This window comes from Montipora capricornis, chromosome 11 (assembly GCF_036669925.1).
Source record: "Montipora capricornis isolate CH-2021 chromosome 11, ASM3666992v2, whole genome shotgun sequence".
Taxonomy (NCBI): domain Eukaryota; kingdom Metazoa; phylum Cnidaria; class Anthozoa; order Scleractinia; family Acroporidae; genus Montipora; species Montipora capricornis.
Genome location: NC_090893.1, coordinates 12,061,454 through 12,088,077, shown reverse-complemented (window position 1 = coordinate 12,088,077; position 26,624 = coordinate 12,061,454). Strand labels below are relative to the sequence as shown.

General features: G+C 40.9%; 1 protein-coding gene and 1 pseudogene across 1 annotated transcript; both read left to right on the top strand.

The window, feature by feature from the left end:
• The first annotated feature begins 6,801 nt into the window (after positions 1-6,801).
• LOC138023951 (retinol dehydrogenase 13 pseudogene) lies at positions 6,802-8,700 on the top strand (annotated as a pseudogene).
• Positions 8,701-13,453: 4,753 nt separating this feature from the next.
• LOC138023088 (uncharacterized) lies at positions 13,454-17,353 on the top strand. Its single transcript, XM_068870121.1, has one exon. The coding sequence runs from the start codon at positions 13,454-13,456 to the stop codon at positions 17,351-17,353; it is 3,900 nt and encodes a 1,299-aa protein (XP_068726222.1).
• Positions 17,354-26,624: the final 9,271 nt, after the last annotated feature.

Sequence of the window (26,624 nt, the reverse complement as noted above, 5' to 3'; positions counted from 1 at the left end):
AAAAAGGAAACTAATTGTGTCTCAAACTACTCGGAACTCGTTTTAAGGCAATTTTGGCGGTCATTAATGTTAGGGTCGAAAGGCGTCCTACAAAAATAGTCACACGCTAACAACTACTGTGCAAATTTCGGAACCCAGAGACCGCCATTCATTACTTGTCAGGCAGTTGCAGCCTTTTGCCCAACCTCAGGGATTTACAACGAAAGTGGTTCACCGTTGCCAATGATTACAGGCATAGGGACTCCCAGCTTATTTGGGCAAAGAACTTTATCCTTGATTCTCAACGGAACGGAATGCTGAGAAAATCAGAAAACTCGACTCTGCTCGGAAGAAACGGCCGTGTTGACCTCTCCGGCACGTCAAGACACATGTGACACCGGCCAATAAAATGTCATGATTTGGGTTTTTATTTTCTGCAAAACGACCAAATTCAGGGCCAGCATCAGGGAGATAATCAGTGAAATCTTTTTAAGCGATTATTTACAACAAAGTGACAGTAATGTGGTTTCAGTCACTCACGAAATGTTCGCAACTACTGCATGTCACTCAAAGTAACTGTGGCACGGAGGCACGCTGAGAGTAATTGTCAATCCAAATGCTGACCAATTATATTATCACCATAATCAGTTTAAAAATTCCTTACAGTCTCCAAGCTTCAAGCTGCATTGGAAATTGATAAAACCTTTAATCATTTCTTGTTGAGACACCAGCAGATTTTGAATGTCACGTCTTCAGGCGTTTTTAAAAGTGCTGGAAGCACAAGAAGTCGAGATTTTCAAGGTGAACAATCGTGACGAAAACAGATCATTAAACATACCTGATTATTTATAGCAGCGTCGAAGGAGAGCATAATTATCTGTGGCACCTTATCCTTCGGAAGGGTTCCTGGGATATCTGTGCCACTGCACCAGCAGCTCGGAAGCTTGCAGATGGCGGGTGAACACGGCTGAGCTGGTCCAAGATATTGATGCCTCAATATAGCTCCTTCAGTGTTGACAACAAGACTTGAACAAAGTACAAACAAAGTCAGTGGTAGCTGCATGACAAATGTCAGTTCAATGATTCTCTCCAATCTATCTTCTGAGCAGTTCGCGTTAGACAAAACAGGACTGAAATTCTGCGAGATTTTATTGCACGCCCCCCACTCACATGACTTCAATTTGAATTTCCGGTGGGTCACATGGTAATTATCCCCTAACACTCCACATAGGCTGAGTGACTTGTCGCTAAGACATCTCTGACAGCCTTGAAAAAAAAAAACCAACGAAATAATTCGAATACCTGAGTTTTACGGACATATGGGGATAGGTTTAGATCTGAACGTAGAGATTCTCGAAAAGATTTTGTTGTGTTTCCTTCTACAGAAGTTAAAGGGAAAAAATAGAAACAATGATTTACAGGTGGTGTGAGTCGAAAGACGCCATGACTATTCTACGATTTACATTCGAGGCAAATAGCGCGGGTTTTCTCATGATTGCGATAACACCACTAGGAAGCGTCTTATCTGCATGTAATGTCTAATTTTGGCTTTCTCTGCCCTTACCTCAGATTGCCTCGATAAATTTTTTCTGTTATTGTAAACGCCTTATGAAATGTCCCGTTAGATTATTAACCTCTTACTAACCGAGCGCGAGGGGCGTACTGGGGCATATCGGCCCGCGGTCGTGGCAGTATGGACCGAGCGCAGCGAGGTCCGTACAAAAACGACCGAGGGCCAATATTCCCCAGTACGGCTCGAGCTACAGTCTGTGACAAAATTCGTTGGAACAGTCCACGACTATACAGATCTGAAGCTTTTGCCGCTCACTCTCCCCTCACAATGTTGTTTTAACCTCAGTTTCTGAGCCCAATTGTCCAAACAACATTGTAGGAGGGCAAAGTATTGTAAAGTGTTTCAACAATTTTGTCCGGGACTGTAGCTCGGTTAGTAAGTGGTTTATTATATGGCTTTTTAATTACCTTTTGCTATTTGCAAGCCCGTAATCGGCCCGTGGGCATTACGGGAGAATAATGCCCTACAATTCAGTCAAATTAGCCAATCAGAGCGCGCTTTATATCGGCTACAAACACAAGCTATATAATAATGGAACTTAATTAACGACTCTTTGTCAAATGGCGAGGGGGTTGTCCAGGGATAGAGATAACCGAGTGATTTTAGATCGTTTTACCTTTTTCTGACCCTAACCTTAAGTGTTAAGTGTTTTGTACACGCATTGACTTTTGTATTATGTTATTTAAGCCGTCCCATCAAAAGTCTAAAAAACAAACTGCGTCATTTCCTCAGGTTCATATCTATCTGTCTTCGGCAAGTTAAAGAAGAGTGATGCCTCCAATAAAGCGATAAATAAATCGGTATTTAGCACTAACCCTAACCCTAACCCTAACCCTAACCTATATTCTTTCTCAGAACGGAGCGCATCTAAAACCATTAACTCGGTGAGATAAATTGACCAATCAGAACAAAGCGTGTAAATGTACGTAATAATGCGAATGCTTTTTTTAGAGTGGAAGTGCACTTTGCTATCAAGCTACAGTAGTTCACAGGCACCCCACTTTTAATAATATGAAAGAAATAATTCAAACTTGAACCCCAATTGGCAAGAGGCGACCAGTTGGCTATTTACAAAGCGTAAGGGGTGTAATGGGCCTTTTGCAACTGGCGGTCCCCTAGCACAAAAACTGGCCATACTGGTGAGCAAATTGCGCTCTGGGACATCTAAAACAAAGAAAATTTCAATTCAGTTGCTTTGTTTTAAATGTCCCATTACCCAATTTGCTCACCAGTATGGCACGGTCCTACCAGTTTCCGATGAGCAAATGGTTTGCTGAGAAGTTCTTAGAAGTCCTTAGAAGGCCACTTTCAGCCAGCAATTTCTGAAATGAAGATATCATTGCCTAAAATTTCGGACACTTAAATTTTCAGCTAAGATTTCCGAACAGATCAAAGTCTTCTAGGTGATAAGAATATCTATTTAGACAGTCTTTATACATTACATGCAAGGAGGCTAGAAATGTCTCTCAAAGGCTTTGGCTTAATATGCTCGTTGGGTGCCCGTGGCTGATCACCGTTTAATCTCGATCAGATTCTCATTGTGTTTAACACAATTTAAAATATACGAAGTTGTTGTCCTTCTGAAAAAGCTAAACAAAGCCATTGTGCTTGTTAAACTACTGTTAAACGAAGCCGTTGTACTCATTAAAACAAACTCGCCCGTTGAGGCGAAACAAACTGCAGTTGCCTCATGCTGTTGAGGTAACAACCAACAAAATAACAAACAACGCTAATGATTTAGTTCTAACAATCATGGGAGTTCAGTAACGATCGAACAATACCGTGTTCGTATTGGTATCCACAACAATTTTGTAAAAACAAAAGCTGCTGTAAAGTTTGACGGTCTTATCTGGAATACAGGGCCGATGATAGTTTTACTTACTCGAGCTGTATACTTATTGGGCTGTATTGTATACGTGGCTTTGTTGTTAAGAATGGCTAATGATGTTGGGGAGAATCCTGGACCCACTTTGTTCGGTATAGTTGATCCAACAAAAGTGCAGAGTTTAGTCAAGCTAATGCAAGATACTTTTCAATGGAGCGTAAGTATGCTGGTAAACAATGTGTGGCTGTGTCCTTGACTGCAATTGTACACCGGCAGCACTTTTCCACGGGTGACGGTTGGCGGGTTGGCGGGCGACACCACTGACATCCCTCCATGGGTCTCTTTGCATGGGCTATTTTTATACTTAAGCTCCTGACAGTTGTTTTCTCGTTTGGTTTTCCCACGAAAGGTACTGAATTACATAGTTCATTCTTTGCATTCTCTTGGTCATTTGGGATCTGAAATCAGGCAGCTATAACGAGATCGTTGAAATGAGTGAGGTCTATGAAAAATTCTATTTCAATCTTTTAGCAGTAACAGTTAATTCAAATAAGAATATAAAAATTATCCGTTTTCGGCATATTTTCTGCGGCCTAATTATTTTCAAAAATTTCTGCTCTTTCTTTGGGTGTCAATGCTATAAAATCTCAATAAGTTTTTGTCAAATCGGCGAACTTCAAGTTGCTGGCGGATTATACAGAAAAGGAAAAATAAATAAATCTTGCCCAAAGGTTTCCAAAATTCGAAAATTACCACTCCTCCCCACAACTTCTATTTTGGTCGTACGTGGCGCTACTCAGTGCAGCGAACAGACCCATGAACATGATATATGGAGCAATTTAACTTGTCTTGGGACTTACAATGTTCCCAAGAGAAAACAAAAACAATGCTTATACTCAAAATTTGGGTGGACATACAAAGAATATTATGGTGCTATCCCCTTTGGCCAATTCTCTCCTCCTCATGAAAACCCCTTTGTCACTAATCTAGTGAAGACTATTCACCCCAGGTGAGGGGAAGACAAAGGAAAGACTAAGATAATTTAATGCAATGAATAGAATATTGAACGTCGGATTTTGAATTCTTTTGTTCATTTAAAGGGCCACCGACAACCACAAGTCTTTGCGGGCGTGCAAGCTATCGGCGCCATTTTCTGTAATACAGAAACAAGTATTTCTTGAAAAGTCAAATTCCATCGCCTCACATCGTCGTGTTTTGGATGCCCAGTAGCTTCAAACTTTGTTAATATTTTCCTTAATGTTTAAATATTGTATTTTTGGCGTTACTTGAGTGTTGTGTTCGTGTTAAAAGCGAAATGAAAACTGTGAAGAAAAGTAGTCCGCCGAGGAAGGAAAAGCGCCATGTTATTTGGCTCACTACTTCAACCTTATAAGATTATGGAACGAAAGGAGGAAGGCGTTTGGATTAAAAAACAAATCGAACAGCGAATTCGCAGAAGTTCTTCTTCACGGGATGATGTTGAAAACCATGAGTTCAGACGATTGCCCGGATGATAACAACAACAAAGGCGCGCAAAGGACACTGGTTGTCGGTGGCCCTTTAACATTTCAACATTGTGGGTGAGACGTGTACAAAACAGACTGCACACATACTTTAAATTTTACAAAGATACTGAAAGGTCATGTGGATTACATATTGTATAATGTAAGTATTATTGTAACCAATTAACATTATCTTCTTACCCAGGCTCGTTTGCTGAATTCTCCGACCGCGGGAGTCGTATCCAACAATGTCACAAAGATAATACAATTTTACTTTTATTCACAATCTCACATCAAGGAGTATCTAAAAACCTTAAGAAAAGATATCACCGTGATATGTGATTACAATAGCATCATTTCCTGGTGTCAATTACTGCCCTAATCATCGTTAATCAAACTGTTGGGTAAGCCAGTTCAAGACGGACTCTTTTCCCTGTTGCTTAGCGGCTGAGAAATGAGTTAGGGTACAAAGTACGTTGCCTTAATATGTATACAAAGTAGACGCATGTACGCAAGTGTGTGCCTATTTTTCCTATTGCTAGCGCCAGACTTCGGATATTCAAGTGGCTTGTGGTTCATCATTGCTTAATGAATACTTTCTGAAAATACGATTTAATGCCACAAAAAGTAAAATACGATGCTTTTATATACAAATACCTCGAACGTTTGCGAACGAAGACATTATTTGATGCACGGTTTCCCGCGAAAAGCGCTGCGATAGTCTACATATGCTGCCAATCAAAATGAACTTCTACTTCCGGCGAAAACGTATTTATCAATATCTCCAGAAATATTTGATCTTTTTACATACCTTTTTTGCGATCGACGGGTGTGACCTTAACCTTTACTTGAAGTAAAAAAAAAACCGGAAAATTTCTCCCTTGAAAAAGTGCCTCTTTATACTACCGTACTTATCTTTCCCTTGACAAATGCAAATATCAACTGTAGTCAAATCAAATCGTTCAATTTTTTGGTTGTACTCTCGTACCCCAGTATTACATTTGCAGTCGTTCTGCTGATGGTGCTTTTACTGTTGTCCGTTTTTCCACAATACGTAAACATTTAATAACACCCTCTGCAACTTATTCGTCTGTTCGACAGATCATACTGTTCACTGACTTCCAACTGGTCGGAACTATGAAAATGAAAGAAGAGGTTTGAGCTGATACAACAGCCGTAATATCAATAACAACTACAGCCGTGGACGAAATTGTTGAAACACTTTGCAATAATTCGCCCTCCCACAATGTTGTTTCCCAAATAGGCTCAGTCTGAGAAACTCGCGTGTAAGCAACATTGTTAGGGGAGAGCGAGCCGCGAAAGGTTCAGGTCTGTATATTCGTGTACTGTTCCAAGGAATTTTGTGACAGACTCTAAAACTTTTATTTACAACCGCTGCTTGTTGCTTGCTTTGATCAGTGCATCCCACGTGAACGTTTAATTGGCGTCTTGTTTCCGGCTAAAAACACATATCGATAAAATAACAAGCTTGAATCCAAATTGCAAATATGGCGTCTATCAGGAGAAGTACGCATGTACTACCCGTTCCAGCCCACCGGGAGGCCGATTTCCCACCGGAACGAGTGGTCGTTCCTCGTTTACATGATACAGTTGCGAGATTTCGCAATAAACCGGATGGATAACAGGATTATAATAATCATAATAAACAGGATGGATAACAGGATCAATAAACAGGATGAATAACATACTAACTTTTAATTTATATCTACAATAGACCATATTCGTATTCTTAGTATTGGACTGGAACTAGCTTGCAATATGGAGGCTAATGCGGGGAAATCTTTTCAAATGCATATTCCCCCGCATTAGCCTCCATTGCAAGCTAGTTCCAGTCCAATACTAGGATTTGGATACTCGTTACATATGTTTTTGTTATTTGTACCGGGGAGCCTGAGGCCGAGCCATCGCTGCATGACACAGCAAACACTGAAACAGTAGTGGGTATGGCTGCTCAAGTTGCGATCGGTGCCGCTGCAATTGTAGCACTGTATGCCGGTAAAAGGTACTTCCAAGGACCAAGATGCCAGAGCCAAAAAAGCCTCAAAGGTAAAACGGTTGTCATCACCGGGGCAAACACAGGCATCGGCAAAGAAACGGCATTGGATTTAGCTGCACGCGGAGCGAGGGTAATCATTGGTTGTAGAAACCTCGAAAAGGGCAAAGAAGCACTGAAAGAAATTCAGGATCGCAGTGGAAACAGAAACGTTTTTCTTGAAAAGCTAGACTTGGCCTCTTTGGAATCGGTCCGTACGTTTGCGAGCAAGATTCTGGAGAGCGAACCTCGCCTTGACATCTTGATAAACAACGCTGGAGTTATGGCTTGTCCGTACCAGAAGACAGAGGATGGATTTGAAATGCAGTTTGGTGTGAATCATCTCGGCCATTTCCTCCTCACCTCGTTACTCCTTGAGCGGTTGAAGCATTCGCAGCCGAGTCGAATAATTAACGTGTCTTCTTCAGCTCACAGAATGGGAACTGGAAAGATAAAATTCGATGATATCCATCACGAGAAGAGTTACAGCAGCTGGGGCGCGTATTTTGATAGCAAACTGGCAAACGTACTATTTACTCGGGAACTTAGCAAACGCCTTGAAGGCACTCATGTCACTGCAAATTCTCTGCACCCAGGGGCCGTCACCACAGAGTTACAACGACATTCCATATTATCCAGTGCTCTCTTCTATCCTTTGCGCTGGTATGTGTTTAAGACGTCAGAGCAAGGTGCCCAGACAACTATTTACTGTGCTGTCTCTGAGGAGATGGAAGGCGTCAGTGGCAAGTACTTAAGGGATTGTCACATTGTTGAAGAATCGAAGGGAGCACAAGATGATGCTGCTGCAAAGAAGCTGTGGGAGGTTAGCCTGAAGCTGGTTGGATTGGAAAAGTGAACCTTTGACACTAGTGTCACGAACTAATGACTTTCATCGTTATCCTTGTTTGTAACTATCTATCGTAAAGAAAGACAGAAAGTAAGTTTTAATTTATCACCACTGCAATCACTAGCTGGTTATTGTTTAGTGAAAGGATTTAGTGTCTAATTTACACATTTACATTGACAGCAACCTATCCTGACGTGACCAATGGACCATGTTCGTGACAAAGTCAGTAAGAGTATACGTTACGTGTATGACTAATGTAAAGCACTGAGATAGTACGTGCACTGTGATTGGCTAAATTAGCAGGCCATATTCTACAGTACGGCTCACAAAATTTGAAATTTTGATAAAGCATTTTCTGGCAAGTTTTTCATGTCATTTCTGTTGCATAAACTTGTAAAACTGTTTGAATCTTGCAAGCAACTATGTAAAACAGCCAGGATTTTGTTTTATTTCGGGTTTTGACATGGCAATCTTTGTGGCAATTGAACGTTCTGCTTGACTTCAACCACTGGTAGTTTCCTTTCCCGCATGGCTGATTACCACAGGGATATAACAAACATCTTACTCACCTTGATTTCTCCGTCTATATGGTAACATTGTGGATCCTCGTTTTTTCCCTTTGATTTATGGCCTGCTTGCTCTGCACTTGGGCCATAAATCAACTGAAGAAAACAGTATTACGATGATAATCCACAATCACTACTTATTCAACTACAAAACAAAGCAGTTAGTCTAGTGATTGGTGTTCCTTTACAAAATTATATCACCCTTCATCATGTATATCTAGGTTTATTCCATGAAAGTTACAGTTTGTGTTGCAAACAAGTTGACAACGAGACATAGTTTGATGCTACTCTGGTCTGAACAAATTTGAATGTACATGTAGCTTAGACCGTTATGATTAAAAGACCCATTGTTTGACATTCCTGTCTAGTGTTCTCATGGAGGGTGATCCAGTATTAATAATTATCACATGAGTCCTTTTATATGCTACCAATTTGCTAAAAAGGAAAGTGATGCAACAATTAATAGTAATTTAGCACCCTTTTATTTTAAGAAGGTGCACATGGGTGTCAGGTAACAGGCTGCCATCATCACAGTTCAAAGGAGCATGAGAGGCATTGATGTGCCAGGCTTCCAAACAATGGCGTTGGTAGTGATAATTGTAGAATAACCCAACACGTTTGTTTGGTGACTTAGGTACACCGTTGTTTGGAAGATTGGCACAAGAATGCTGCCTGTTTTTTCTTTGAACCGTGGTGATGGCAGTCTTTTATCTTTCATGCTCTTGTCACCTTTTTGCATTGCATGTAACAGAAAAGAGCATCACGATAAAAGGCGTTAATTGTCAATTCAGTTGCTAAGAAGTGCGCTGGTGGCTGATCTAATTTGATACATTAACTTACAGAGGTACTGAGGTAATGTGGGTATCAGTACTATGATGCATTTGACATTAATTTGATGATCACTTGTTTTTATGGTAATTTGCATTGTATTCTTGCTTTACACATTGCGTCATTTTGGTCCCTTTTTGGCCGAATCATTTTGATCAGATGCAATCAGATGCAATTATTTTCATCCCTGATACAGCTACCGAAACTTGGCCGAAGTGACCATTACACTTTATTGATAAAGCCTGCAACCGCTCCACATCAGCATGCACCATCGAATCAACGTGTGTACACTAGGGACCTCCGTCCAAGCAGGATAAACGACTTCGAAAGGTGGATAACACAGTATGAATGGTCTAATGTGTTGAATCTTAAAAACGTTCAAGATAAATATGACATGTTTCAATTCATAATTACAAAATCAGTCAACCGTTTTCTTCCCCTGAAAGATGTCAGGTTCTGCTCAAGTGACACCTTGGATCACACCTAAATTAAAAAGAATAATCAAGAAGCGACAGAAGGCCCTTTTTATTCCTGGAAAAAAAATCATGCGTGTATAAACAATGGCGTGCCAAGGTGCAATATGAATGTAACATCTACAAGCGTAATTATTATAACAAGGTAGATAGTAGGTCATGTAGTTACTCTAAATTCCGGGATGAAAGAAACTTGAATGCATCTGTGTATGTTTCCTTTAGCAGGGCGCGTGCGTACACTTTGTATTCCGCGACTACAGTGCTTACCAAATGAGAGATAAAATGACTTTTGCCTTAAATTTATAAGCCATCGAAATCTTACGTTAAATTGTAATAACAAGGGTGGTCTGATGGAGCTGTGAGTAGGCGTGGGATTTGTCACATATGGTTTAGGGGCCGACATATCTCTCCCTCAATGCCGTACCGGGAGGCAAGGTCGGTAGCAGAAAGCAGCAAGAGGCCAACTGCGTCCAAAAGCGATCGCACGGGTCAAAATCCCGGGATGACTCGTTTGGTACGACGCTCCAGCGCCACGTCTGGAGAAACTGCATTTTTCTCTCTTGCTCAAACATTCCGTCATCGCATGCGCAAATGTTCTGGCTCTCCGATACGTACCATACCAAAATAAAGATGCTGCTTTTTACAAGCAATTGACATTTCAGTTGATTGTACAGGCATAAACGTAGATGTAAGAACCGTGCGTGTCTGGTCTTCTGGAGACAGAGGTAAGAGATGGTTTTGCGCAGACTGGGACGCCTAAAATGCTTTGTTGTAAACAAGGCGGTTCACGAATGAAGTTGTCTCTCTGGCCTTTCTGTGCACGAATTCCAGGACCTACCGATACAATTTGGGCAACATTTGAAAGCTAAAAACTCCAATCGATGCTGTACTTTGCTGGTAGGACTGGGTGGCCCGACACTTGTAAAAAAATCGACGAAATGACAACCGGAGGTCTTCCCTTCTCATGGAATGGCAGCATTACCCAGAATTCGTTTGGAAATGAACGAGGCAACTTGAAAAGCACCAGACTGGTCCTCATCAAATGGCTGAAGCGCGGCCAGAGGAAAAAGGGAGAAGAACATTTCTAGCCAGATACTAAGGAGTAGCCCTGGTGTGTGCTGTTAATTAATGTAGCCATTTGATTTCTAAACAAATATTTGTCATAGAATATTCGCGACAAAGTAGCGCTTTTCTCGCTGTTATTCGTGTAGAAAAAGCTGCGTAGTCTTTCTTCAGTTCTTCTTGTTGAAAAAACGGTATAATGTAAACAAGAGAACACTGAGATTTATATTTGTAGATTACTGAAGTCAAACTCAGTCTGTATCTCTATGCAATAAGCGTATTTAAAACTTTCTCATATTTCTGTGTAAAAGTTTGTTTTTGAATGATTTTCCTATTACTACATATGAAAAACAACCGAGTTTTCCTCCCCGTTTTATTTACATGATCTTTGCGGAAGTTACATTCTGTCCCCCAATAAACCTAGAACAACCAGTTGTGGCCTTAAGTCTTTGTGTCCTTGCTTAATCAGCTAAGTTGTGGAATGCGATACTGAGTTAACAGGTTTTAAAATAAGAATCCAGGGAAACATTTTGTATAGCCGCTTTTCTTTTAAATTAATTAATTTTTCTTTAAATATTTTCTATTAATTTAGTTATGAATCCATAGATGCTATGTATTTCAGCTGTAAATGTAATGTCTCCCAAGATAGTACGTCTTGTAGTTACTCTGAATTCCGGGATGAAATAAAGTTGAATGCATTTGTGTATGTTTCCTTTAGCAGGGCGCGTGCGTACACTTTCTATTCGGCGACTACAGTGCTTACCATATGAGAGATAAAATGACTGTATCGCCAACAATCCGTGATTAGAATTTGTTAGGTGACGTCATAGACATGATTACGCAACTTAAGTCACTTGCTAGTAAGAGGAATTGAGAGAAACTGTGAGATACCACTGGGTAAATATCTTTGCTTGATTATAAGGGATAACTGTTTTCCATATCACTAACGCGATTTGCTGTAATTTAGATTTTGAACCCTATTCAACCTCCCTTGTGAAAAGTACAGCGACTGACAGAAAGCTGGTGTAATAAATGGAGTTGTTTAGAACCGTGGTTAGTTAATCCTCGCTAGCAATACATTCAAAATCCAGTGTGGTTAGCTACTAAGCGACGACTGGAACAGAAGATGACCGACAAAGCTAAGAATTCACGGCGAATTGCTAAGGGAAACTTCACACGAAAGCGGAACATTTTGATCAAGTCCATAGAGACAAGCCAAGGAATCGAGGTAGTAGAAACCAATTACTCAAAACTTGTTGATGCATGGGAAGAACTGGAAGGGAAGCACTTAGAGTATGTTAACTTCCTGACTGACGAGCATTTAGTGGACGAAGAAGAAATCTGGATGACGGAAGTCGAGGAAAAATATTCCAATGCATTTAATCGTAAAGTGAAGTATGTCGAAAATGTCACTACAAGCGAAAAGGCAACGCGCGAGCACGCGGCTCGTCAAGAGGCCATTGACAACGCAAAAGTTAAAAGGAACACTGCGCGCGCTGTTTTCGAAGCTTCTTACGAAAGTATTTCGCACGCGTTGCAGTCAAAAGAAATGCCCAATTTTGCGTTAAAAGACTTACAGAAACAAATAGAAGATCAATTTCAAGATTGCAAAACCTTTAACGCTGAACTGTTAGAATTATTGCCCTTTGAATCAGCCGAATCTGAGATGCAATGGATAGCTAAAATCCAAACCTATTATTACGAAATTGTTGAACATATTGTAGTTAGATATACTAACGTAAAAGAACAAGAGCAGATAAAACAGGAATCTGACGCGACTTCTTCCTTTCTACACCTGGAAAAGGTAAAAATGCCGCACTTTGATGGAGAACTACGTCATTACCCTCAGTTTAAAAGAGATTTCAACAAACAAGTCATGCCACAAATTCGTGGAAGAGATGCCGCATATGTGCTACGCTCTTGTCTTGGAAAAGAACCCGAAGGCCTGGTAAAGAGCATAGACGACGATGTGCAAGAAATGTGGCGAAGACTGGACGAAAAGTATGGAGATCCAGCCAAAATTGCAGACGTTATCATTGACGGCATACGTAGATTCAGAACACTTAAGGAAGGAGAAGATAAACGTTTCATCGAATTCGTGACTCTTGTAGAAGACGGATACAGAGACCTCACAAGACTCGGTCTAGAAGCGGAAATTACAACAACGAGTTCGGTCAGTATTATAGAGAAAGCTTTATCAACAGACATCAGAAGAAAATGGGCGGAAATGGTTAGTTGTCACGGAAGTCACATCGACAAATCAAAAAGTTCCCTAGTCTTCTTGAATTTCTGCAAAATCAAAGGAGTGCTATTGAATACGACAGTGCTTCTCTTCGGACGACGACCAACAATCAACATTACAGAGGCACATCGCACTATACAGAAGGCGTCGAGGAAGTAAGCAAAGAACCCAAACCAAAATGTCTGATTCATGAACACGGAAGACATTGGACAGCAGACTGCAGAATTTATTTAGCCAAGCCAATAGAAGAGAAAAAGACGATCATCAAAGATAAACGAGCCTGTTGGTCGTGCCTAAAGATCGGTCATCGACAACGTACATGCAAATCAAGGAAAGACTGTGGTGTAGGCGGCTGCACAAGAAAGCACCATCCATCTATACACGAGACGGAAGAAACACCTCAGCAAGTCTCAGCCTCAGCAAACGTATGCCACAATACAAAAATTGACACCTGCCTGTTACAAGTACAAAGAGTTAAAACCAAAAGAGGAGAAGCTAATATAATGTGGGATAACGCCGCATCACTTTGTTTTATCACAAACACTAAAGCAAAGCAAGAGAAACTTAAAGGATCCAAAGTCGAACTTTCAGTCATCAAAGTTGGAGCACAGAGCGAGAAGATTAAGACCAACAAATACAAGGTACCTCTTATAGATAAGCAAGGTCACGTCATCGAATTCGAAGCTTACGGCATCGAAAGGATCACCTCAGACATTGAAAGTGTTAACATAGACGACATAGTACATCTTTTCAAGAACGTCACAAAGGAAGAAATCGAGCGACCCTCAGGACCTGTGGACATTTTAATCGGTTACGAATATGCAGCCTATCACCCGGAAAGAGAACAAAACATCGGTCATCTTGTGCTCTTAAGGAATCGTTTCGGGCGATGTATTGGAGGAACGCACCCGTTACTTAAAGAATCACATCTGTATCACGATTTCATCAATGCCAGAGTCAACACAGTTGTAGGCAAAATCAATATAGAAGACTTTTACAAAATTGAGAACCTTGGCGTAGAATGCAAACCGAAATGTGGAGGATGTAGATGTGGAAAATGTTCCTTAGGCGCGAAAGACTGCACTATTCAAGAAGAGCGAGAGCTGGAACTAATCGAACGAAATCTAAACTTTAACAAAGAGGAAAATCGCTGGGTCGCTGAGTATCCCTGGATCAAGGATCCTCAGAATCTTCCTGACAACCGGAAGGTCGCTTTCGCGAAACTGATAACGACCGAGAAACGTCTAAGAAGGAACACCGAACACGCAAAAGTGTATGACAACCAGATAAAAGACATGGTAACTAGAGGAGTTGCAAGGAAACTCTCCAAAAAGGAACTAACACTCTACAAAGGACCGGTGCATTATATCGGACATCATGAAGTTCTCAAGCCTGATTCCAAATCTACCCCAGTGCGCATAGTGTTCAATAGCAGCGCCAATTACATGGGTCATATCTTGAATGAGTATTGGGCTAAAGGTCCTGACCTACTCAATAACTTATTGGGAGTCCTTATACGTTTCCGAGAGAATAAAGTAGCCTTCATTGGTGATATTAAAAAGATGTACCACACTGTGAAGATGACAGAGTTAGATCAGCACACCCACCGATTTCTGTGGAGGGATATGGATAGTACAAGAGAACCCGACACATACATAATGCTCAGAGTTTCATTCGGTGACAAGCCGTCAGCTACAATTGCAACCGTTGCTCTGAGAAAAACCGCAGAGATGTCAAGAGAGAAATACCCAGAAGCAGCAGATATAATACAAAGAAATACGTACATGGACGACATAATCGAAAGTACGGACGATCGCAAACAAGCTATTAAACTGACTCAAGATATCGAGAAGGCTATTATTAAAGGAGGATTTGAAGTCAAAGAGTGGATGTTCTCAAGCGATACTGACAGACAAGAAAAAACAAATATACCGATCGAGGAACAAACAGAAAAGATACTTGGAGTTAAATGGAGTCAATCAGAAGATCAACTGTGTTTCGAAGTCAAGGTTAACTTTACTACCAAGCGAATACATACTTCAAGGTCTACGAGCGATATCGTCCCCACCCAAGATCCCCAACAGCTCACAAAGCGTATAATCTTGTCACAGATCAACAGCGTGTATGATCCCCAAGGGTTGGCAGGACCATTTACAGTAAGGGCCAAAATTCTTTTACGCCGTTTGTGGGGAACTGAACCGAAACTTGACTGGGACGACCCTATACCCGAGGAAAACCAACAGAATTGGTCTATTTTCTTCAAAGATTTGAAAGACATGAATCAAATCAGATTTACGAGATGCCTTAAACCAATGGATGCTATTGGCGACCCCATTCTCGTTGTGTTTAGTGACGCATCCAAAGACGCATACGCTGCATGTGCATATGTACGGTGGCAAAGAAAGAATAACCAATTTGAGAGCAATTTAATACTGTCCAAAAATCGTCTTGCACCAATAAAAAAGATGTCCATTGACCGTATAGAACTGTGTGGAGCGGTACTGAACAAACGCCTAAAAGTGTTCATAGAAAAGGAATGTAGATATCGCTTTGAAAAGATCTACCACATCGTAGATTCTCAGATTGTACATGCCATGATACAGAAAAGCTCATACGGGTTCAACACGTTCGCCGCCACTAGAATAGGTGAAATACAGGAAGGAACAAACCCTGAAAACTGGTATTGGGTAGAGAGTAAATATAACATAGCTGACTGTTTGACAAGAGGCAGGAAGCCCGATGACATTGGACTTGAAAGCACATGGCAAAAGGGTCCCGATTTTCTTAAACAAACAGAAGACAAGTGGCCAATCACTCGTGATTACTTGGAGCCAAAACTATCCGAAGTAATCCGGACTACAATGGTAACGAAGATAGAAGGAACTCATGATACCCTAGCGTTACGAATTGACATCGCCAAATATTCGAGTTACGGCAAACTACTACGTGTCACTGCAAGAATTTTGAAATTTTACAGCAAATTTCCCAAACCGTCATTTAAAAGCGCAACGCAAGAACTGACACCTGAAGATATTAAAAAGTCAGAGATTTTCTGGATCAAAGAGATTCAGCAGAACATGAGAAATGATATTGAAAATGGCAAGTACAACCGTTTGTGTCCTATCACACGCAAAGACGGCATCTATGTAGTAAGCAGTCGTACTGCAAAGTTACAAACAAATTACGGTGACAACGAAGTTATATTACTACCATATGATCATCCGTTCTCACATCTCTATGTAGCACAAACTCATGCAAGAGGACATCATGGCATTCTAACTACTGCCAGCAAAGTGCGCACCAAATATTGGATACCCAAACTCCTTAAGTTGGTAAAATCGATTAAGTTCAGATGCGTTATCTGCAAAAAACTTGCTAAGAAAACAAGTCAGCAAGTGATGGGCCAATTACCTGAAGACAGATTGAAGCCAGCACCGCCATGGTACAGTACAGGAATTGATCTTTTTGGTCCCTTTAAAATTCGGGACGAGGTAAAGAAGAGAACGTTCTCTAAAGCTTATGGAGTAATATTTAATTGTCTCGGAACAAGAGCTGTTTATCTGGATCTGGCAGCAGATTATAGTACAGACAAATTTCTGATGGTACTCAGAAGATTTGTGTCCCTAAACGGATATCCATCCAAGCTATTGTCTGACAACGGTACTCAACTAATTGCAGCAAGTAAGGAACTAACCGCTATAACAAAAACATGGGATTGGAAGAAAATTAAGGAATATGGCGTCATGAAAGGATTGCAATGGATCTTCACCCCAGCAGATGCCCCATGGCAAAATGGAGTAACTGAAGCTCTTATAAGATCGGTCAAGCGAGCAATTGAATTCTCGGTTGGTGAAAATGCTTTAACCTTCTCTGAATTGCAAACAGTTTTATTCGAGATTGCCAACTTGCTGAATGAAAGACCAATAGGGCGACACCCAACATCCCCTGAGGACGGAGCATATTTATGCCCAAATGACTTACTGTTAGGCAGAGCCACAAGCAGGATACCAAATGGCCCATTTGATGAAAACGCGAACACCCAAAAACGTTTCACGTTCGTCCAGACAATTGTTCATACATTCTGGAAAAAATGGAACTCGAACTACTTCCCAAGCTTGATATTAAGGCAAAAATGGCACACATCTCACCGAAATTTGAAAATCGGAGACGTAGTTATGATACAAGATTCCAACTTAGTGAGAGGAAACTGGAAGCTTGGAAAAGTGTCAAATGTTTACCCAGGTGCAGATGGGAAAGTGCGAAGAGTAGACGTGCAATACAAGAATCTCACCGTAAACGAACCTATGAAGCAATACCAAGGCAAAGGATATGTCACTGTTCAACGTCCTGTACAGAGACTTGTATTACTTATACCGATTGATGAAAACAAAATTAACTTCTAAGTGAACTTTCAGATACTATTTACTATGATTACTGTAACCTTTTTTTTTGGCGGGGGAGTGTATCGCCAACAATCCGTGATTAGAATTTGTTAGGTGACGTCATAGACATGATTACGCAACTTAAGTCACTTGCTAGTAAGAGGAATTGAGAGAAACTGTGAGATACCACTGGGTAAATATCTTTGCTTGATTATAAGGGATAACTGTTTTTCATATCACTAACGCGATTTGCTGTAATTTAGATTTTGAACCCTATTCAACCTCCCTTGTGAAAAGTACAGCGACTGACAGAAAGCTGGTGTAATAAATGGAGTTGTTGAGAACCGTGGTTAGTTAATCCTCGCTAGCAATACAATGACTTTTGCCTTAAATTTATAAGCCATCGAAATCTTACGTTAAATTGTAATGACAAGGGCGGTCTGATGGTGCTGTGAGTAGGCGTGCGATTTGTCACATTTGGTTTAGGGGCCGACATATCTCTCCCTCAATGCCGTACCAGGAGACAAGGTCGGTAGCAAAAACCAGCAAGAGGCCAACTGCGTCCAAAAGCGATCGCACGGGCCGAAATCCCGGGATGACTCGTTTGGTACGACGCTCCAGCGCCACGTCTGGAAGTACTGCATTTTTCTCTCTTGCTCAAACATTCCGTCATCGCATGCGCAAATGTTCTGGCTCTCCGATACGTACCATACCAAAATAAAGATGCTGGTTTTTACAAGCAATTGACATTTCAGTTGATTGTACAGGCATAAACGTAGATGTAAGAACCGTGCGTGTCTGGTCTTCTGGAGACAGAGGTAAGATATGGTTTTGCGCAGACTGAGACGCCTAAAATGCTTTGTTGTAAACATGGCGGTTCACGAATGAAGTTGTCTCTCTGGCCTTTCTGTGCACGGATTCCAGGACCTACCGATACAATTTGCGCAACTTTTGAAAGCTAAAAACTCCAATCGATGCTGTACTTTGCTGGTAGGACTGGGTGGCCCGACACTTGTAAAAAAATCGACGAAATGACAACCGGGGGTCTTCCCTTGTCATGGAATGGCAGCATTACCCAGAATTCGTTTGGAAATGAACGAGGCAACTTGAAAAGCACGAGACTGGTCCTCTTCAAATGGCTGAAGCGCGACCGGAGGAAAAAACGGAGAAGAACATTTCTAGCCAGATACTAAGGAGTAGCCCTGGTGTGTGCTGTTAATTAATGTGGCCATTTGATTTCTCAACAAATATTTGTCATAGAATATTCGCGACAAAGTAGCGCTTTTCTCGCTAATATTCGTGTAGAAAAAGCTGCGTAGTCTTTCTTCAGTTCTTCTTGTTGAAAAAACGGTATAATGTAAACAAGAGAACACTGAGATTTATATTTGTAGATTACTGAAGTCAAACTCAGTCTGTATCTCTATGCAATAAGCGTATTTAAAATTTTCTCATATTTCTGTGTAAAAGTTTGTTTTTGAATGATTTTCCTATTACTACATATGAAAAACAACCGAGTTTTCCTCCCCGTTTTATTTACATGATCTTTGCGGAAGTTACATTCTGTCCCCCAATAAACCTAGAACAACCAGTTGTGGCCTTAAGTCTTTGTGTCCTTGCTTAATCAGCTAAGTTGTGGAATGCGCTACTGAGTTAACAGGTTTTAAAATGAGAACCTAGGGAAACATTTTGTATAGCCGCTTTTCTTTTGAATTAATTAATTTTTCTTTAAATGTTTTCTATCAATTTAGTTATGTATCCATAGATGCTATGTATTTTAGCTGTAAATGTATTGTTTCCCAAGATAGTAGGTCTTGTAGTTACTCTGAATTCCGGGATAAAATAAATTTGAATTTATTTGTGTATGTTTCCTTTAGCGGGGCACGTGCGTACACTTTGTAGTCTGCGACTACAGTGCTTACCATATGAGAGATAAAATGACTTTTCCCTTAAATATATAAGCCATCGAAATCTTACCTTAAATTGTAATGACAAGGGCGGTCTGATGTAGCTGTGAGTAGGCGTGGGATTTGTCACATATGGTTTAGGGCCCGACATATCTCTCCCTCAATGCCGTACCGGGAGGCAAGGTCGGTAGCAGAGAGCAGCAAAGGGCCAACTGCGTCCAAAAGCGATCGCACGGGCCGAAATCCCGGGATGACTCGTTTCGTACGACGCTCCAGCGCCACGTCTGGAAGTACTGCATTTTTCTCTCTTGTTCAAACATTCCGTCATCGCATGCGCAAATGTTCTGGCTCTCCGATAAGTACCATACCAAAATAAAGATGCTGGTTTTTACAAGCAATTGACATTTCAGTTGATTGTACAGGCATAAACGTAGATGTAAGAACCGTGCGTGTCTGGTCTCCTGGAGACAGAGGTAAGATATGGTTTTGCGCAGACTGGGACGTCTAAAATGCTTTGTTGTAAACATGGCGGTTCACGAATGAAGTTGTCTCTCTGGCCTTTCTGTGCACGGATTCCAGGACCTACCGATACAATTTGAGCAACTTTTGAAAGCTAAAAACTCCAATCGATGCTGTACTTTGCTGGTAGGACTGGGTGGCCCGACACTTGTAAAAAAATCGACGAAATGACAACCGGGGGTCTTCCCTTGTCATGGAATGGCAGCATTACCCAGATTTCGTTTGGAAATGAACGAGGCAACTTGAAAAGCACGAGACTGGTCCTCATCAAGTGGCTAAAGCGCGACCGGAGGAAAAAAGGGAGAAGAACATTTCTAGCCAGATACTAAGGAGTAGCCCTGGTGTGTGCTTTTAATTAATGTAGCCATTTGATTTCTCAACAAATATTTGTCATAGAATATTCGCGACAAAGTAGCGCTTTTCTCGCTGTTATTCGTGTAGAAAAAACTGCGTAGCCTTTCTTCAGTTCTTCTTGTTGAAAAAACGGTATAATGTAAACAAGAGAACACCGAGATTTATATTTGTAGATTACTGAAGTGGGACTCAGTCTGTATCTCTATGCAATAAGCGCATTTAAAATTTTCTCATATTTCTGTGTAAAAGTTTGTTTTTGAATGATTTTCCTATTACTACATATGAAAAACAACCGAGGTTTCCTTTCCGTTTTATTTACATGGTCTTTGCGGAAGTTACATTCTGTCCCCCAATAAACCTAGAAAGACCAGTTGTGGTCTTAAGTCTTTGTGTCCTTGCTTAATCAGCTAAGTTGCGGAATGCGCTACTGAGTTAACAGGTTTTAAAATGAGAATCCAGGGAAACATTTTGTATAGCCGCTTTTCTTTTGAATTAATTAATTTTTCTTTAAATATTTTCTATCAATTTAGTTATGTATCCATAGATGCTATGTAATTTAGCTGTAAATGTAATGTCTCCCAAGATAGTACGTCTTGTAGTTACTCTGAATTCCGGGATGAAATAAAGTTGAATGCATTTGTGTATGTTTCCTTTAGCAGGGCGCGTGCGTACACTTTGTAGTCCGCGACTACAGTGCTTACCATATGAGAGATAAAATGACTTTTGCCTTAAATATATAAGCCATCGAAATCTTACGTTAAATTGTAATGACAAGGGCGGTCTGATGGAGCTGTGAGTAGGCGTGGGATTTGTCACATATGGTTTAGGGCCCGACATATCTCTCCCTCAATGCCGTACCGAGAGGCAAGGTCGGTAGCAGAGAGCAGCAAAGGGCCAACTGCGTCCAAAAGCGATCGCACGGGCCGAAATCCCGGGATGACTCGTTTGGTACGACGCTCCAGCGCCACGTCTGGAAGTACTGCATTTTTTTCTCTTGTTCAAACATTCCGTCATCGCATGCGCAAATGTTCTGGCTCTCCGATAAGTACCATACCAAAATAAAGATGCTGGTTTTTACAAGCAATTGACATTTCAGTTGATTGTACAGGCATAAACGTAGATGTAAGAACCGTGCGTGTCTGGTCTCCTGGAGACAGAGATAAGAGATGGTTTTGCGCAGACTGGGACGCCTAAAATGCTTTGTTGTAAACATGGCGGTTCACGAATGAAGTTGTCTCTCTGGCCTTTCTGTGCACGGATTCCAGGACCTACCGATACAATTTGAGCAACTTTTGAAAGCTAAAAACTCCAATCGATGCTGTACTTTGCTGGTAGGACTGGGTGGCCCGACACTTGTAAAAAAATCGACGAAATGACAACCGGAGGTCTTCCCTTGTCATGGAATGGCAGCATTACCCAGAATTCGTTTGAAAATGAACAAGGCAACTTGAAAAGCACGAGACTGGTCCTCATCAAATGGCTGAAGCGCGGCCAAAGGAAAAAGGGAGAAGAACATTTCTAGCCAGATACTAAGGAGTAGCCGTGGTGTGTGCTGTTAATTAATGTAGCCATTTGATTTCTCAACAAATATTTGTCATAGAATATTCGCGACAAAGTAGCGCTTTTCTCGCTGTTATTCGTGTAGAAAAAACTGTTTAGTCTTTCTTCAGTCCTTCTTGTTGAAAAAACGGTGTAATGTAAACAAGAGAACACTGAGATTTATATTTGTAGATTACTGAAGTGAAACTCAGTCTGTATCTCTATGCAATAAGCGCATTTAAAATTTTCTCATATTTCTGTGTAAAAGTTTGTTTTTGAATGATTTTCCTATTACTACATATGAAAAACAACCGAGTTTTCCTCCCCGTTTTATTTACATGATCTTTGCGGAAGTTACATTCTGTCCCCCAATAAACCTAGAACAACCAGTTGTGGCCTTAAGTCTTTGTGTCCTTGCTTAATCAGCTAAGTTGTGGAATGCGCTACTGAGTTAACAGGTTTTAAAATAAGAATCCATGGAAACATTTTGTATAGCCGCTTTTCTTTTAAATTAATTAATTTTTCTTTAAATATTTTCTATTAATTTAGTTATGAATCCATAGATGCTATGTATTTCAGCTGTAAATGTAATGTCTCCCAAGATAGTACGTCTTGTAGTTACTCTGAATTCCGGGATGAAATAAAGTTGAATGCATTTGTGTATGTTTCCTTTAGCAGGGCGCGTGCGTACACTTTCTCTTCGGCGACTACAGTGCTTACCATATGAGAGATAAAATGACTTTTGCCTTAAATTTATAAGCCATCGAAATCTTACGTTAAATTGTAATGACAAGGGCGGTCTGATGGAGCTGTGAATAGGCGTGGGATTTGTCACATATGGTTTAGGGTCGACATATCTCTCCCTCAATGCCGTACCGGGAGGCAAGGTCGGTAGCAGAAAGCAGCAAGAGGCCAACTGCGTCCAAAAGCGATCGCACGGGCCGAAATTCCGGGATGACTCGTTTGGTACGACGCTCCAGCGCCACGTCTGGAAACACTGCATTTTTCTCTCTTGCTCAAACATTCCGTCATCGCGTGCGCAAATGTTCTGGCTCTCCGATACGTACCATACCAAAATAAAGATGCTGGTTTTTACAGGCAATTGACATTTCAGTTGATTGTACAGGCATAAACGTAGATATAAGAACCGTGCGTGTCTGGTCTTCTGGAGACAGAGGTAAGAGATGGTTTTCCGCAGACTGGGACGCCTAAAATGCTTTGTTGTAAACATGGTGGTTCACGAATGAAGTTGTCTCTCTGGCCTTTCTGTGCACGGATTCCAGGACCTACCGATACAATTTGCGCAACTTTTGAAAGCTAAAAACTCCAATCGATGCTGTACTTTGCTGGTAGGACTGGGTGGCCCGACACTTGTAAAAAAATCGACGAAATGACAACCGGGGGTTTTCCCTTGTCATGGAATGGCAGCATTACCCAGAACTCGTTTGGAAATGAACGAGGCAACTTGAAAAGCACGAGACTGGTCCTCATTGAATGGCTGAAGCGCGACCGGAGGAAAAAACGGAGAAGAACATTTCTAGCCAGATACTAAGGAGTAGCCCTGGTGTGTGCTGTTAATTAATGTGGCCATTTGATTTCTCAACAAATATTTGTCATAGAATATTCGCGACAAAGTAGCGCTTTTCTCGCTTTTATTCGTGTAGAAAAAACTGCGTAGCCTTTCTTCAGTTCTTCTTGTTGAAAAAACGGTATAATGTAAACAAGAGAACACTGAGATTTATATTTGTAGATTACTGAAGTGAAACTCAGTCTGTATCTCTATGCAATAAGTGCATTTAAAATTTTCTCATATTTCTGTGTAAAAGTTTGTTTTTGAATGATTTTCCTATTACTACATATGAAAAACAACCGAGTTTTCCTCTCCGTTTTATTTACATGGTCTTTGCGGAAGTTACATTCTGTCCCCCAATAAACCTAGAACAACCAGTTGTGGTCTTAAGTCTTTGTGTCCTTGCTTAATCAGCTAAGTTGTGGAATGCGCTACTGAGTTAACAGGTTTTAAAATGAGAATCCAGGGAAACATTTTGTATAGCCGCTTTTCTTTTGAATTAATTAATATTTCTTTAAATATTTTCTATCAATTTAGTTATGTATCCATAGATGCTATGTAATTTAGCTGTAAATGTATTGTTTGCCAAGATAGTAGGTCTTGTAGTTACTCTGAATTCCAGGATAAAATAAATTTGAATGCATTTGTGTATGTTTCCTTTAGCAGGGCGCGTGCGTACACTTTTTAGTCCGCGACTACAGTGCTTACCATATGAGAGATAAAATGACTTTTGCCTTAAATATATAAGCCATCGAAATGTTACGTTAAATTGTAATGACAAGGGCGGTCTGATGTAGCTGTGAGTAGGCGTGGGATTTGTCACATATGGTTTAGGGGCCGACATATCTCTCCCTCAATGCCGTACCGGGAGGCAAGGTCGGTAGCAGAAAGCAGCAAAGGGCCAACTGCGTCCAAAAGCGATCGCACGGGCCGAAATCTCGGGATGACTCGTTTGGTACGACGCTCCAGCGCCACGTCTGGAAGTACTGCATTTTTCTCTCTTGCTCAAACATTCCGTCATCGCATGCGCAAATGTTCTGGCTCTCCGATACGTACCATACCAAAATAAAGATGTTGGTTTTTACAAGCAATTGACGTTTCAGTTAATTGTACAGGCATAAACGTAGATGTAAGAACCGTGCGTGTCTGGTCTTCTGGAGACAGAGGTAAGAGATGGTTTTGCGCAGACTGGGACGCCTAAAATGCTTTGTTGTAAACATGGCGGTTCACGAATGAAGTTGTCTCTCTGGCCTTTCTGTGCACGGATTCCAGGACCTACCGATACAATTTGAGCAACTTTTGAAAGCTAAAAACTCCAATCGATGCTGTACTTTGCTGGTAGGACTGGGTGGCCCGACACTTGTAAAAAAATCGACGAAATGACAACCGGGGGTCTTCCCTTGTCATGGAATGGCAGCATTACCCAGAATTCGTTTGGAAATGAACGAGGCAACTTGAAAAGCACGAGACTGGTCCTCATCAAATGGCTGAAGCGAGACCGGAGGAAAAAAGGGAGAAGGACATTTCTATCTAGATACTAAGGAGTAGGCCTGGTGTGTGCTGTTAATTAATGTGGCCATTTGATTTCTCAACAAATATTTGTCATAGAATATTCCCGACAAAGTAGCGCTTTTCTCGCTGTTATTCGTGTAGAAAAAACTGCGTAGCCTTTCTTCAGTTCTTCTTGTTTAAAAAACGGTATAATGTAAACAAGAGAACACTGAGATTTATATTTGTAGATTACTGAAGTGAGACTCAGTCTGTATCTCTATGCAATAAGCGCATTTAAAATTTTCTCATATTTCTGTGTAAAAGTTTGTTTTTGAATGATTTTCCTATTACTACATATGAAAAACAACCGAGTTTTCCTCTCCGTTTTATTTACATGGTCTTTGCGGAAGTTACATTCTGTCCCGCAATAAACCTAGAACAACCAGTTGTGGTCTTAAGTCTTTGTGTCCTTGCTTAATCAGCTAAGTTGTGGAATGCGCTACTGAGTTAACAGGTTTTAAAATGAGAATCCAGGAAAACATTTTGTATAGCCGCTTTTCTTTTGAATTAATTAATTTTTCTTTAAATATTTTCTATCAATTTAGTTATGTATCCATAGATGCTATGTATTTTAGCTAGTAAATGTAATGTGTCCCAAGATAGTAGGTCTTGTAGTTACTCTGAATTCCGGGATAAAATAAATTTGAATGCTTTTGTATATGTTTCCTTTAGCAGGGCGCGCGCGTACACTTTGTATTCGGCGACTACAGTGCTTACCATATGAGAGATAAAATGACTTTTGCCTTAAATATATAAGCCATCGAAATCTTACGTTAAATTGTAATGACAAGGGCGGTCTGATGGTGCTGTGAGTAGGCGTGGGATTTGTCACATATGGTTTAGGGACCGACATATCTCTCCCTCAATGCCATACCGGGAGGCAAGGTCGGTAGCAGAAAGCAGCAAAGGGCCAACTGCGTCGAAAAGTGATCGCACGGGCCGAAATCCCGCGATGACTCGTTTGGTACGACGCTCCAGCGCCACGTCTGGAGGTACTGCATTTTTCTCTCTTGCTCAAACATTCCGTCATCGCATGCGCAAATGTTCTGGCTGTCCGATACGTACCATACCAAAATAAAGATGCTGGTTTTTACAAGCAATTGACATTTCAGTTGATTGTACAGGCATAATGGTAGATGTAAGAACCGTGCGTGTCTGGTCTTCTGGAGACAGAGGTAAGAGATGGTTTTGCGCAGACTGGGACGCCTAAAATGCTTTGTTGTAAACATGGCGGTTCACGAATGAAGTTGTCTCTCTGGCTTTTCTGTGCACGGATTCCAGGACCTACCGATACAATTTGAGGAACTTTTGAAAGCTAAAAACTCCAATCGATGCTGTACTTTGCTGCTAGGACTGGGTGGCCTGACACTTGTAAAAAAATCGACGAAATGACAACCGGGGGTCTTCCCTTGTCATGGAATGGCAGCATTACCCAGAATTCGTTTGGAAATGAACGAGGCAACTTGAAAAGCACGAGACTGGTCCTCTTCAAATGGCTGAAGCGCGACCGGAGGAAAAAGAGAGAAGAACATTTCTAGCCAGATACTAAGGAGTAGGCCTGGTGTGTGCTGTTAATTAATGTAGCCATTTGATTTCTCAACAAATATTTGTCATAGAATATTCGCGACAAAGTAGCGCTTTTCTCGCTGTTATTCGTGTAGAAAAAACTGCGTAGCCTTTCTTCAGTTCTTCTTGTTGAAAAAACGGTATAATGTAAACAAGAGAACACTGAGATTTATATTTGTAGATTACTGAAGTGAAACTCAGTCTGTATCTCTATGCAATAAGCGCATTTAAAATTTTCTCATATTTCTGTGTAAAAGTTTGTTTTTGAATGATTTTCCTATTACTACAT